Here is a 15,850-nt window from a genome sequence, read left to right as displayed (position 1 = left end):
TCCTAGTTTTGCCACATACCCCCTCCTGAGCTAACCACACTGAACTGGCAGTTCTTATTGGCTCCTTGCACAGCTGCTCTCCCCTTCCTCTGAATGCCCGTCTCTCTATGGGCATTCATCCTCAATCTCAGCTCAAATACTCCCTCCCTCCCACATTTCCTAATCTGCCTACACGCTCTCCTAAGCCTCTGCACATGATCACTTTAGGAAACTTTTCATAGTGCTTCTGTTCCGTTTATGTGTTCACTGATATTCCCCAAGGTTGTGTGTTTGCACAGGTGTGGATTGGGTTTGGTGGAATCTGAGAGATGAATGGGGTAGCAAGGAAATGTATTTATTTCCTGGCATATTATCTAACCTGTTATAACTATGCAGTAATATTCACTGGGTGAATGAATGAATACCCAAATTGATTAAATGACATAAAAATTTTATCGTCATTTCAAAGAAATTTCACAAAAATCTTTTTAAATTCTTCAAGGAAATTAGACATAGAATTAAGCTTGAGTTAAATGGAATTTTGCAAAATTGAAGTAATCTGATTACTTAAATTAGCTATTTAATTTAGCACAAATTAGCCTGCAAATTGGTAGAAATTCTTTTGTAGAATTATAGTGTGCATAATAATAGTAAGACAATCCACACATGAAGTGTAAGCTTCATGGAATGAATACATAGCATAAATTAGAACTTGTTGTTATTTATATCTCATACAAGGATATGTAGCTATAAAAGACCATACAATATCCCTATAAACTTTATGGGTATTTAAATGAATACATTATTTGTATGCCCCTCCGCCATCTGCCGTTGCCCATGACCTTGCAAGCCAATACATAGTTTAATGTATATTTTTGGAAATAGAGGTTTATTTTCTCAAAGACTTATTTGTCACTGAACTGACTTATACTTACCCTTTAACTAATTCGACGACAATAAAGTCATTGCCATCCCCGCTGTTATATAGAATTAGTCCATCTAGAGATGTTGTCTTGAACTGGAAAAAAAGATGCATAGACGTGTAGGCTTGCAATGTAGCTAAGGCAACATAGCTCGATTTGGTCTTGAAGGTGACAGGGTCTGCTATGATGTTCCGGAATCCAAATCTGGCATTGAGCTCACAGTAATCTATGTCACCATTTTTACACAAGTCAATGTATGCCATTCCATTAAATGTCAGGCTCTGAAGATGTCCAATGAAATTGGAAGGGACAGAAGACAGATACCGTCGTTCTGTGATGATGCCAGTCTCTATGTTATGAAACTCCAGCCTGGTATGATCACCCGCCATCTGACCTAAGTGGGAGGATAATATGTTATTATCTTCTGTATCTAAAAGCCATTTTCAACTTTAGACTTCCATAACAACATGACATTTTAAGATACAAGAACCCAAATACCTCCTTGATATTCAACTACTTATAGTAAAAACACAGAAGTGATGTTAAAAGGAAAGGCTGTATTACATAACACAACTTTCTTAGGTGAGATTTTAATCTCTGTCAAAATTCTAGTCTTAACAAAAACTTCTCATAAGCTAAAGGGACAGAATTTTTGAAAAGTAGAAGGGAAAAAACGGAAGCAAGTAATGGAGAAAGGAAGGGAGAAAGAAAGGTTAACAGGGCGGGGAGAGAGAAAGGAAAGAAAGGAAGGAAGAAAGGGAGAGAAGGAGAGAGGAAGGAAAGAAGGAACAGAAGGTAGGTGGGAAGGAGGGAAGGGAGGAGAAAAGGAGACAGAGGGATGCTTTAGAGACAATGATCGTCCTAATCAACCCAGTAAAAAGTGATGTATCCCAGCTTCATGGTGACATTTTTCTTTATAAGGAATGTTCATCCAAAAAAAAAAAAAAGTGACTATATTTTCCTATCGTCGATTTAAATAATAAAGAGCTGCTAACTATTTTTCCAATAATAAACCAGACAAATGTGTTTGAAGTATGTCATTTTCACCTTCCTTTTTCTGTGCTGAATAATTTCCATAGTCTTTCCTAGAACTATCTCCTAACTAATTTAGAATTTCTGTTGATCTCTGGACCTGCCATTTTTCCTGCACTTATGTTTTAGATAACTAAATTGAGCATGATATACCAATTCAAGGCATGCCCAGATTTGAGACAAGCAGTAAAATTAGTCCAGATTACCAAAGTTATAATCTTCTTTCAATACTTGAGCATGAAGCTTGGTTGCGGATTTGCACAGTGATTCACTCTTCAGCTCAGCTCTGTCCCTCCTCACCCTGCCATACTAGCTCCAGAGTGATAACTGCACCTACCTTCAGTGTTGAAGATAAACTAAATTAAAAAAAAATGCAAACTTGTTTTATTAAGCACAAAATAGCATACTTTATCATTGCTAGTGATTCAGTCCTAGCCTCTTGTTCTTGTCTGATTAAACTGTCATTCACTTTCTCCTGAAACTCAAAAAGGTCATTAACTTGCAATCAAGTTCTTCCAGGTACTAACTTCACTACTCAATTTGGCTTAATTGGAAAATTTATCAAGCTTACCCTATCCCATCATCCATGATGTTAAGGAAAATATTAATTAAAGCCAATCTCAGTATCAGTCCCTGAGAAAATTCACTTGGACCTCTTCCCAGATGTCATGAAGACTGAATAGCCACGTATGTGGGCCTCCTTCAACCAGTTTGACAGACTGCCATTTCTTAATGCAGAGAGTAAAATGTTAGATGGCATTTTAAGGAAATGTCTGCCAGTAAAATATAAAGGAAATAATCTCTGTTGTCCAAAAAAAATTATCTGCATACTTAATTTCCTTTGACATTTATAAACTCACTGGTGTAAAGATCTTTCCCTTATTCTGAACTTGACTCTACTTAATTTTCACGCCTGTTTACTAGTCCTTGATCTGGTAACAGGTGTCCTATCACCATGGGTATGTTCTGTTTTTAGTCATTGGTTTGTTCCAATCCTATCTCTGCAAACGTTTTTTTAAAACAAACAAAAAGCAACAACAAAAAGAAACACTGTATATGTCTGTCCTCTGACCTCTCCACTAGGTTACTTGCTTATCTATCTGATGCAAAAATAAAATTAAATCTTTAGCAATTCTGCCTTCTTGTATGACATCATTTCTTTCTCCTTCTTCAGTTCTTGTTCAATGACCTCCACACTGCTTTTTGGAGAACTTTCTCTTCGGTAGCAAATAAATTTAGTCTTTAATAATGTTCAAATATAAAATTCCTGAGACACCGGTAACATTGAATTAACAAGCCATATGGAATGGAAAATATAAAAAGCTTAAAACTCAATTGAGCTTTTCTATCTCCTTGTATTGTTTTTATGATATTAAAATCTGAGCTTTAACTCAGTGAACCCACCCCAATCCTGAAATTGTCATGTTTCTTGTTAAAAGTTCTATTAGTGAACGAAATGACAGGAAAGAAATGTTTGGAAAAAATATTTCTAGTACTTGAAATTAAAAATTACGCAGAATTGTGAGATTCTAGGCAGCTCTGAAATAGTGAAACACATTTTGTTTAAAAGGACTGAGAAGTTCAGTGATAAAAATAGTACATAATGTCTGCTTTCTTTTCTCAGAGGAATAGGATATAGATGCAGAACATGAATAATAAAAAAGGTAGTAAAACAGCACTGGAGCAGCCATAGCCAAGTTATAAGAAAAATCATTACGGCCCATGTTCAAGAGCCTATTCTTTTTTTAATAAGCATATATATATTGCAGCAGCAGTAATGGCAGATAGGCTTGCTCCAGGGAGAGAGTTAGCGCCTAAAAGCCATTATCCACTGACTAAGAAAACATTAACTGCTGCCTTTAAAAACCCTTTTTTCCTCAGTCTTTATTCCAGTGTTTAATCCTCTGTCAGTAACATAGCCACCTCTACTCTTGTATACATATATTGATTAAGAAAATAATTAAGGGCATTAAAGGCAAAACATTTTTAAGGCTGTGATCATTTAAAACTACAGTCTTTCCCAGGGAGTTAGTGGGAAAATTTTGAAATTAGCAAAATGTCTCTGATCAAAGAGTGGGGTATAGCAGACTCTTTCTAATTAAAATTGCTAATTTCCAATTAAAAAAAACACCCACCTGGATGGTATATTTGCAATAAAATCTCACTATCTAAAACAAATCTTTTTATTTAAGCTGAGAGCGAGATCAGCTACTTTAGGTTCAGCCTTCCTGGGGTTGAATGAACCACCTGCTGCAAGGGCAGGTGGGGGAGGGGACTGGGGGTCAATGATGAACAAAGACTTTACTTGAGGTGTGTTGAACACACTTTACATTGTACAGAGATAGAATTGGACACCTGAAACCTGTATACTTTTGTTAACTGATGTCACCTCAATTAAAGAGATCATATTCCTAAAAAAATAAAAATAAAAAACACTTGACTTAACAGATACTTACAAATATATCTATAATTGTAACTTAAAAAATGTGGTCAAATGTAGAATTTTGCATGGAGTCTCTAGTGCTTTCCTTCATAAAAATATTCCTGTTCAGTAATTTCTGACATTTTGCAAACCTAATAAGAAATCCCCTTGCTTTCCTGATCTGTAGGTAGTTGCAAGGGACGGCTAGAGTGTTTGAAAAAAAATCTCATCCTAAACTTAAGACTCAATGGCAAGTTTCCATTGCTATCTTGGGAAACTATTTCTAGCAATATATGATAAATTGAGGCTGACTTTTTTATTATGACTTGTTGGCTTTCGTGAGATCTTTGACAAAACAATCCCACAAATGACCCTGATAAAAAAAAACCTCACCAAGTAAAGGCAAATTATTATGGGAAAAAAAATGTCTATCTCTGAGCAGCAATGTCTATCTCTGAGTGCTGGGGGTTGGGGTAAGGAAAAAGGTGGGGTGGAATATTGGGGTAAAAATGCATAATTTAGGTAAATCAACAATGGTGACTTGGCTTGTATTTCCATGTCTTCTTTATACTCTGAGAAAGAAAATGTCAGTTCCCACAACTGAAAAATATTATTCAGCTTCTTCAGAGCAGTGGGCAGAATCTAATTTCTGCTCTAAACAGTTTTGAGAAACGGTAAATGGCAGGCTAACCTACTGCAATGCTAGTTTATATTTTGCCCTTCCTGCAGTTCTGAGGAGCTAGCCAAAGTCTTGCTGTACTTTGTCTCGAAGACTTTTTTTTATCAGAAAGTGGAAGCTGGTGGAAGACAACATCTTTTCCGATCTTTTGTAAAGACCTGATTCTCAAGGTGTTCCCAAAAAGGAAATAGGAGAGAGCAAAGTGCACCACAGGACTGAGAGGCAGAGAGGAGGGTACTACTGCCGGGGAAAGGGTTGGAGGGACTTAGGTGGACCGAGTACCAGTGACCCGCACTCTGGTGAGGCTCGGGATCCAGGTAGAATTGGTGAGGTAAACACAGGGAGACTGGGCCCCTGCCCCTGGGCTGCAGGAGTCAGCAAAGATCCATTGAACCCAATCAGATCAGAAGCACCAGAGTTCTTGGAATTTAAAATACAAACTTGGAAAATTTTCTTTTCTGGAAGACATGATGGACCATGAGTCACAAAGCACACAATCTAACAAACAAAAAACACACCTCGGTTCTTTTCTCAGGTCTGGTAATAATGACATGTCAAAGAAAATTAAGCCACTTAGACCTTAACTGCTCATTTTTACACCTCATGACAAAATCCAAATTGTCCAAGACAATTCATTCATCTTCCTGGAACTGCGCTTGACTAAAACTCGCTGAATTTCAGCTTACACTTTGGCCAAAGCTCTACACAAGGTCTGCCTTCCTTCCCTAAGTTCACACAGCTCCTTCAGAGCCTTCTCATGCTTGGTAATTTTGAATAAAGTCTTCTGCTCATGGTTCTCTGGTTGATGTTCTTCCTCAGAGAATAAAAGGACACATCATAGCAGTGGCTTCTCAATGCCAGTCCATGGACCAGCTCCATGAGTGTTCTCAGAAGAGATTTTAAGAAAACATTTACTCTGTTCCCTCCAGACTTCTGTGGTGTCAGGCTAGGAATTGGTCCTTTGAAAGTGCGTCTGATGATTCTGAAACAAAGTGAAGTTGCACCCCCATGTAGGAAACACATTTTTGAAAAGCCATTAAGGACTAAAGAAGTTAGATACTAAGAGATCTATGAATTGGCAGTTTGCTTCATCTGAACTCAGGAATGATTCTCTCAAAAGTTTAACACTCATGCATGATATTTCTACATGGATAGACTCAACTGATCTCGGATTATAGGACCCACCCCCCCTTTGGATGAATGTAAAACAGATACTGCTCTGCTGCACAAGGACCATCTTTGCCTTGTACTAAAATAATTAACATGGAGATGTTCTCTAAAGAAGAAAAAGGAGCTAATATCCCAGGTGGTCCAGTAATTAACGTTATTTTTAGCAGGGAGAAGAAAGGCTCACAGATGCCTCTTCCATTGTTTCCCCGAGATCTCTGTGGTGGACCTTTATATGGCTCAATACAAATCAGGGATTGAACTTGACATCCTTAACATCAGAGTTTAACAAACCAAGGTAATTGGCCAAAAATGATCAATTATAGCTTATAAGGAAAAAAACAGTTTACCTAACAGAATTTCAGCATATTTATTAATTTATCAAGAAGCTAAAAAGTGTAACTTGCTGCTATTTATTACTAAAATATATTAGAAATGAAGAAATTAAATGGAAAGTTGCACCCAAACATGACTTTAATATTCAATGAGACACAAATATATATTTGTCAAACCACAAAATTAAAATATTTTATAATTATAAATTCTTCTTGAATTATGAAACATATAAAAACATGATATGAAAGTGTTGCTCATTTGAGAGAAGAAACACTTAGCAAATAAAATTGTTGCTAAAAAAAATAGGTACTACACTTACAGAGATTGGTCTTAAAGAAGATTTTGTGAATTCAAACCCAAAGGCAAGGGAAGTAAAGGCAAAAATAAAGGAATGGGACCGTGTCAAACTAAATAAACATCTGCATAGCAAAATAAATCAATAACAAATCAGAAAAGGCTACTAACTGAATTGGAGAAGATATTTGCAAATAATAGCTCTGACAAGAGATTAATATTCAATATATATAAAAAACTCATACAACTCAATACCAAACCATCCAATCAATTTAAAAATGGGCAAAGGAACTGAACAGGCACTTCTCTCAAGAAGAAATACAAATGGCCAACAGGTACATGAACAGATGCCCAACTTCAGAACTAGCTACTAGGGAAATGCAAATCAAAACTACAGATACCACCTCACACCTTTTAGAATGGCTATTATCAATAGAACAGGTAATACAAGTGTTGTAGAGGTTGTGGAGAAAAAGAACTCTCATTCACTGCTTGTGGGAATGTAAACTGGTACAGCCACTGTGGAAACAGTATGGCAGTTCCTCAGAAATTAAGAATGGAGTTATCATATGACCCAGGAATCCCTCTTCTGGGTATCTACCTGAAAATTTTGAAAATATTTATTTGCAAAGATATATGCACCTCTATGTTCATTGTAGCATTATTCACGGTGGCCAAGATATTGAAACAACCAAAGATGATTGGATAAAGAAGATATGGTACATATATACAATGGAATACTACTCAACCATAAGGAAAAATGAAATGTTGCAATTTGCAACAACATGGATGGACCTTAAGGGTATCATGCTACACAAAATAAGAAAGTCAGAAACAATGAAGAACCATATGATTTCACTCATATGAGGCATATAAAACTGAAACTCACAGACACCAGTATGGTGGTTACCAGAGGGAAGAGTAAAGAGGGACAAATCTATAGTGATGAGAGATGGTTCGACTTTGTTTGGTAGGCACTCAATGCAATATACAGATAATGTATCATATTAATGTACACTTGAAACCTATATAATTTTGTTAGCCAATATCACCCCAATAAATTTAATAAAAAATTAAAAAATAAGAAAACCAAAAGACAAACCACACACACACAGATATTGAACTGTATGTAACAGCTGCAAGTTGTGCACTTGATTTCCCATGCCACCTGCAAGAAATGGAAAAGTCTAAAGCTTCAGAAAAAAAGAGGGTGATTGGGGATAGCAGGGTTTACCTGTCATGGCCTGTTGGTCATCCACTGTTAACTTTAAACTTTTTCCTCGACGAACCACACGCACTGTGTGCCATTCGTTATCATTGAGGTTATAGCCAGCAAAAAGGGTCTCGGGGCCTTTGCCTGTAGAATATGCCAAACAGTCATTATGGACACTCAGAATCAGTCAAGCTAATGAACCTCACAGAGAGTGAGAGAAAGAGACAAAGAAAGGAGGAAAGGGAGAAAGATGAAGGAGAGGAGAGAAAAATGCAAGAGGAGAGAAAGGAGAAAGAGAGAGAGAGAGAGAAGAGACTGGCGGGATCAATTTTCTTTCAAGCCCATTAGAGTCATAGCAAGCAAGGAAAATGACATGTTAACAGACATTCTGGTGTGACACTTTAAGAAGAATCTTTCACATTATGCATTGATTTAAGACAAGCGAATGGACCTGTTGTCATAAATAGGCACAGTCAATACAGCATTGGGAAGCCTCCCACATTTACTTACACTTTTTTTTTTCCCTAAGGAGTTCTCTGATTTTTGCAATTATCACTTTCTTGATAATGTAGTAGCTAACAGCCATGTCACCTCTGACCTCAGGGAGAGATCTGACCGCAGGTCATTAGCTAACCATTTCCAGTGAGTGGCCACTGTCTGGATTAGACCCTTACAGAGAAGGTTGCTCTGGGTACTGCACTGTGTGATGCTGCTCTTCTCTCTGACCTCATGTACCACTACAGCTCACTAAGTTCTTAAACTTGGGAAATGTTGTGTCTAAAATCTAAATCAAGTAGAGGCACAGAAAATGAGTGTAGGTAAATATATTGACTCTTAGATAATGAAGAAAACAGAAGTCACAGCTGAAAAGGGGTCACGTATTGAGTGGGAAGGGGAAAAATGTGATGTTAAACAGCAGTAGAGGGCAGGATTCCCAGGTAACAACCAAAAGAAACAGCAAGAAGTCTAACCAAGGGAGCAACTATGGCAGTTTAAAATCCATAGATAAATGGAATTTAAATTGGCACAGAACAGAGAGATTATCTCAGAAAGTTGTTTTGTAGAAATGATTGAAATGACAAAGTTAGACACATGTCCCTCTTTAACTTCAAAGCAAAGCCAGAGAAAATTGCTTTTAGTGTAACTAGAAAATTTTTATAGGAAAAATAAGCATTTCTACCAATCTGATTAATTTTTACTAACCTAATTATGATTCACTGAGAAAAATTATAAAAACTTTTTTTGTGGGTTTTTTTTTTTTTTTTTTTTTTTTTTTTTTTGTGACAGAGACAGAAAGAGAGAGACAGACAGGAAGGGAGAGATATGAGAAGCATCAATTCTTCATTGCAGCACCTTATTTGTTCATTGATTGCTTTCTCATATGGGTCTTGACCAGGGGGCTACAGCAGACCAAGTGACCCCTTGCTCAAGCCAGCAACCCTGGGCTCAAGCTGGTGAGCCTTGTTCAAACCAGATGAGCCTGTGCTCAAGCCAGTGACCTCGGAGTTTCGAACCTGGGTCCTCTGCATCCCAGTCCAATGCTCTATCCACTGCACCACTGCCTGGTCAGGTTATAAAAAGTTTCTAAGATACATTATTTGGTGATGGATTTTACTTTTTTTAAGTTATAGAATTTACTTGTGCATTAAAATAATAAACTATATGACATCATTGGGTTAACATGATCTTTATCTGATTCAGGGTCAGGATTAGCTTTACAATTTCTTCAACTAAATTCTACCAACAAAGCCAATCAATGTCCAAGGAGCATCGGAGGACATACTAAAATGCCAACAAGAAGAAGAGAGAACAAAAGAGGAAAAAATTAATAAGGGAACAACATAGAAGAAACCTCAGCAGTCAATCTGACAAGAGATCATTCATTGTTTGTTTTCAGAACTGCAGACGATCAACCAGCACCTTGATTTCTCTTAGGATGTTACTGATGATTACAAGTTCTGTATTATTTGGATAGGGTTTCTCTGGAGCTTAAAATGAGCCAGTGACATAAGCTAAATTTTGCAGGATGAATGGCCTCATGTCTTTAAACAGGGCCAAGATGAAGATTAGAAACCATCTCTTGTTGTTTCTTTAGAAAAGTCCAATTCATCCAGATACACGAATAAAAGCTTGTCTAGATAGAACAGTTTAAAGAGATTTATCACTAAATAACTAGAAGAAGCCTGTTAGTTCAGTACTGCAAAAATGCTTTGAGACCAAATGTTGAAAGCAAGTTCCAGGATCAAAGGAACTCTTTCTAGTTTCAATAGTGAAGAAAGCAGTTAAAAACTGCAGAATCTTAGCATCCTACCAGTGGCAAGGGTCATTCTTAGTTTTGATCTTTGAAAAGAGAATATATCATTTTAAAGCTATTTTTATAGGGGAGATCTTTTCTCCCCTTAGAAATATATGCTTTTGAAGCAGCTTCACTCCCGTTCCCTTAATTTTAAAAGTGTTTTGTCAGAAAAAAAAGGAAGGACAAGGGTGATATCATCCCTCTACCCCATCCTGGGCTTGATCTAGCAGTAAAGTCATAATGCTTAATCTATGAAACAAGTATTTCCATAACAACAGGCACAAAAATCCAATTAAAAATAACCCTTTGGTTCATAAAAATCTCTGTGGGCCAACTTCAAACTCCTTTCTTGCATTATTAAAAATGTGAAGAGATTGATTTTGGAAGACAAGGCTTTTAAAAATGCAGTTAATAGTCTCAGTTCAAAACAATGCTCTCTATGCAACATGAAGTGTAATAAGGAGTGCACTGGACAGGGAGGTAAGAACTAGTCTTTGATTTGTGACTAAGAAAAAAGTTGGGGGCTGGGAAATGCTTATTATGCTCCAGGCACTTTATCTGTTACTTCATCTCTAATTTATTATCATTTTACAGATGAGGAAGTGAAGGCCTAGAAAACTAAAACTACCTGTCCCAAGGGCATACAACTAATGTGACATAGAAAGTGTTCAAACCCAGACTGGCCTATTCAAAGCCTTCATAGCTTCTCTTGCATTATCCTGCCTCCCAGCTATGTGACCTTTAGCTAGCAACTTAAATTTTGAGTTACCCCACATCCGAATGAAAAGTATAAAAAATTTGCTCCTTGTTATGACTTCCAGCTTGCTCCACAAAATGAACACAATAATGGAAACTGTTACATTTCCTTCTTATAAGTCTTGGTAGAACAATCTTAACAATACCTTGCACCTCTACCTAGGAATACTGAAATGGCCAATACTGAAGCATGTTATAGGCTAGAGGAAGAGCCTTCAGTTTGGAGCATGATTCCCTCATAATCAGCAATCTGCTAAAAGATTCAGCTTTTGGTGGCCTTAACACCCCAACTTATAAAGTGAGGAGATGGTCTATCTGATCTTTACAGTGCCTTTGAGATCTCACATGCTCAGACATTTAAAGCATATTAAGGCTCTGAATGGTCAGCTCAGTGGTAGGTCATTGGACTGGTGTTTAGATGTCCCAGGCTCAATTTCCAGTCAAGGCACACAGGAGAAGTGCCCATCTGCTTCTCTACCCCACCCATTCTCACTCTCTTCCTCCTCAACACTGCAGCCATGGCTCGATAGGAGTGAGTTGGCCCCGGGAACTGAGAACTGAGGATTGTTCCATGGCCTCTGCCTCCAGTGCTAAGAAGAGGTTGGTTGCTAAGCAACAGAGCAACACATCAGATGGGCAGAGCATTGCCCTCTAATGAACTTGTCAGGTGGATCCTGGTTGGGATGCATGTGGGAGTCCATCTCTCTGCCTCCCCTCCTCTCACATATATATGGAATTGGTTAAAATAAAAAAAGGTGCTCAACTATTGGAATTCTGACTTTGAAAGTCATTTGTCCTCTTTTCTGGATTTTAATGGAAAAGTTGTAATCATTCAAATCATTAATAATCTGAATTCTTTTTGAGAATTCTTTTTCTTTTGGGGATATCAAAACATGGCTTACTGGTAGTAATATCTTTCCTCTAACATTAATGCGAGGGTTATGAACCAAAAGTTCTTGTGTTGAAGTACTAACCCCTAGTGTGATGGTATTAGGAGGTGGGGGCTTTGTGTGGAATTAGCTTTAAGTGAGGTCACGAGGGTAGAGCCCCCATGATGGAATTAGAGCCCTTTTAGAAGAGAATGAGGAAGCATTGGCTTTCTTTCTCTCCACCATGTGAGGATAAAAAAAAAAAAAAAGAAAAAGAAAAAAGGCAGCCATCTGCAAGCCAAGATGAGAACCCTCACCAAGAACTAAACCTGCTGCTGCCTTGATCTTGGACTTGTCAGCCCCGAACTATAAAAAAATAGGTATCTGTGGTTTAAGCCACACAGTTCATGGTAATTTGTTAGAGCAGCCCAAACAGACTAAGATGGCAATATTTTAAAGATTTAAAGTTTATAGTGTTGTTTCTATTTTCAAAACATTTATTCCTTTTGTTTTGTAAGGGGTTACAACTTATATTGATTCTTTTTAAAATCTTTTTTCCTTTTCTTAAAATTCATTTTAAGAGAGAGGAGAGAGAGAGAGAGAGAGAGATTGAGAAGGGGAAGGAGCCGGAAGCATCAACTCCCATATGTGCCTTGACCAGGCAAGCCCAGGGTTTTGAACCGGCAACCTCAGAGTCCCAGGTCAATGCTTTATCCACTGCGCCACCACAAGCCCAGCTACACTTGATTCTTAATGTAATCTATTATTTAAGCCATAGAAATATTGTTTTTCCTTTTTTTTTTTTAAGTTAAGAGAGTGGATTTAGAAAGGTTAAGTATATTATTGTAAGTCACAGAGGTGATAAGAAGTGAAATTAAGACTGATCTTCAGATCTTCCTTTTACATTCCAGGGTTCTTTCCATAGACCCTAAAATGATATGCAGATAGTAAAAGTATAATGTGGCTCAATGCCCACAGGTAATATTTACCAGACTGGATCAAAATCCAGCTCTACTGGCTAATGTTATTTTTTTTATTTTTTATTTTTGTATTTCTCTGAAGCTGGAAACGGGGAGAGACAGTCAGACAGACTCCCGCATGCGCCCGACTGGGGTCCACCCGGCACGCCCACCAGGGGGCGACGCTCTGCCCACCAGGGGGCGATGCTCTGCCCCTCTGGGGCGTCGCTCTGTCGCGACCAGAGCCACTCTAGCACCTGGGGCAGAGGCCAAGTAGCCATCCCCAGCGCCCGGGCCATCTTTGCTCCAATGGAGCCTTGGCTGCGGGAGAGGAAGAGAGAGACAAAGAGGAAGGAGAGGGGGAGGGGTGGAGAAGCAGATGGGCGCTTCTCCTGTGTGCCCTGGCCGGGAATCGAACCCGGGACTTCTGCACGCCAGGCCGACGCTCTACCTCTGAGCCAACCGGCCAGGGCCTGGCTAATGTTATTTTAAAGAATTTGGAACTAGAAGGGGTATGAGAGGCATAGAAATGCATTGAGCTATCTACAAAACACCTGAGGTCCAAATTGGCTAGATGATGGTCCTATGGTCACTATATGACTGTAGAGTCCACGTCTCCAGACTGCCACTCTACCAAACTTTTAAAAATTACTCTGCCCATTATATTATACTGAAGTAAAGTGAACTTTTCAAAGAACATCAAGTTCTGAGTCCATGATTGCTCTTTGAACTGCATCAAAGATGAAAACCAAGCAAGAATAAACAGGGCTCAAAGTGGCAGTCTTTTCAAAAGTTTAAGCCATGGTATAGCTGTTTTCTAATCAGTTGATGTTCATTGGATTTTCTGGTGACTCTAACTAAAATTTATTATTTACAGAGAGAATTAGACACAATAAAATCTTCAGACTTCCTCAATTTAGTTCAAGGTAATTAATTGCCCCTTTAAAACTTATCCACTTATGAATTCCAGGTGGCTCTAAAATTTTACTACTAAAATGGGTTGGAGATAAGCCCATTTTAAGGCATAAGACAGAAAGGAAGGGGCAGTGAGGAGTGGGAGATTAGCAGTTAGCCAAACAAATTCTTCTATGAAATCTACTCTTACAGAGCATTGATTTACCCAGTAAGAGAAACACTGAAAAGATGGTAGCTGTTCTTGGCCAGATTAGTAACCACATTTGCTAATTATTTTCCATCTCCATTTTCACTATCAGAGGACATGGTAGGGAAAATTAAATTTTGTCCCTGTTTGTCATCAACTAATGGTGTCACCTTAGGTCATTTATGTTATATCCCCTGTTTCTCATATTTTTATCTGTAAAATGAGGATGCTTAATAAGAGCATATACTCTCCCATAGCCAACTTTACATTCTATCATTCTTGGAAGGACAAAAACTGTGCTGCACTATCTTCCCACCTTGTGGCTATATAAAAGAATGCAATCTTAAGGTGAAGTTCTCTAAATCTAGAACATTTTTATTCTTGTTCATTTCATTTTTGTTTTGACATGGTTAGGCAGAAGGCAGAGGGAACTTTAAGAAGAGTTATTCTAGACCTATTAATCAACTCAAATAAAACCAGAAGGAATATTAATATATTCTAGAAAATGAAATTATTAATTGATATAGTCAAATTTTCAGGGAGAGAACTCTGTTTTTGTCCTCTTGGTATCCTTCACTATATACAGCACTAAATACTCAATAAGTGATCAGACAGAGGCAGGAAATACACCATGCTGTGTACCAGGATATGTCCCTGCTTTACAGACAGGTTCACTTAGAAGACAAAATCACTTCTGGTTATTTTTGTGGCTCTAGTTGATTGGCTTAGCAGTAGAGTATCAGCCCCACGTGTGGATGTCCTGTGTTTGATTCCTGGTCAGGGCACACAGGAGAAGCAACCATCTGCTTCTTCACCCTCCCCCTCTCACTTCTCTCTCTCTCCCTTACCCTCCTGCAACAGTGGCTCAATTGGAGCAAGTTGGCCCCCAGCACTGAAGATGGCTCCATGTTCTAGGCCTCATGAGCTAAGAATTCAGTTGCTGAGCAACAGAGCAATGCCCCTGATAGACAGAGCATCACTCTCTAGTGGGCTTGCCGATGTGGATCCTGGTCAAGGGCACATGCGGGAATCTGTCTCTCTGCTTCCCCTCCTTGCACTGAATAAAAAAGATAAAGAAGGTTATGTTGTCAAACAATGAAGTCATCTTTAAGGAATCCTTTCTCTTAGTTATGGTAAATTATTCTCTTCCCTGTTCAAATAAGAAGATTGGGGCTGGGCAGTGTTGGAGACTCTGACACAGCACACAGTGCTCTCCCAAATTTTCCTTACTTGGAACAAATAGATTTGTGCAATGTGAAAATACAGAAGCTAAATAGGGGCAGTGGTTTCATTACTTTTTTTAAAGCAGTGGAATCCCTCTTCCTTGTAATCTTGCACAAGGAAAATTAAAGGCACACAAAGCGCGAGATGCCCTCTGTTAAAGGAGCAGGCTGACTGGGCCCCCAGGCTTCAGAAATCTGAACTCCATAGCATCCCATAGGGGGCTCATTTCTCTCTGTGGAAAAAAGATGATTTCTTTATCAAAAAACTCTAACAAAGGCATTTTCAAATACATCTTTTACAAGAAATCCTTTCCTTTTAAAATTAGATTTGATTTAAAAAAAATTGTAGTTTATAAATTTAAAAAAGTATTCTATCAGAACATCATTGATTATTTATAGCAAGGTCCAGAGGTATTGAAAGCTACCATTTTTCCTCTGTCTGCATTCTCAGTCCTCTAGCCTGCCTTCTCAACACACCCTAATTACAAAGTCCAGATTCACAGACTCTCCTAAAGGTTGTGTAGGGCATTTCCTCTTATATCACGTGAGTGATGGGACAGACTGCCTTTCCTTATTTCCATCCACCAGGAAACCAAGATT

At 38.2% G+C, this 15,850-nt stretch overlaps 1 protein-coding gene across 18 annotated transcripts in view; it reads right to left on the bottom strand.

Annotated features, from left to right (window-relative positions):
• Window positions 1–15,850, bottom strand: part of NRXN1 (neurexin 1) — a 1,251,736-nt gene that overhangs the window by 655,885 nt on the left and 580,001 nt on the right. For all 18 annotated transcript variants that reach the window (XM_066378279.1, XM_066378280.1, XM_066378291.1 and 15 more), the window contains 2 exons: window positions 8,067–8,189; window positions 915–1,296 (listed from right to left, as the gene is read on the bottom strand). In XM_066378279.1, the coding sequence (XP_066234376.1) occupies window positions 915–1,296; window positions 8,067–8,189 (505 nt within the window). The remainder of the gene's footprint in view (window positions 1–914; window positions 1,297–8,066; window positions 8,190–15,850) is intronic.

This window comes from Saccopteryx leptura, chromosome 3, assembly GCF_036850995.1.
Source record: "Saccopteryx leptura isolate mSacLep1 chromosome 3, mSacLep1_pri_phased_curated, whole genome shotgun sequence".
NCBI classification, from domain to species: domain Eukaryota; kingdom Metazoa; phylum Chordata; class Mammalia; order Chiroptera; family Emballonuridae; genus Saccopteryx; species Saccopteryx leptura.
Note: the sequence above shows the minus strand (reverse complement) of the source record. Positions and strands in the feature narration are given on the sequence as shown.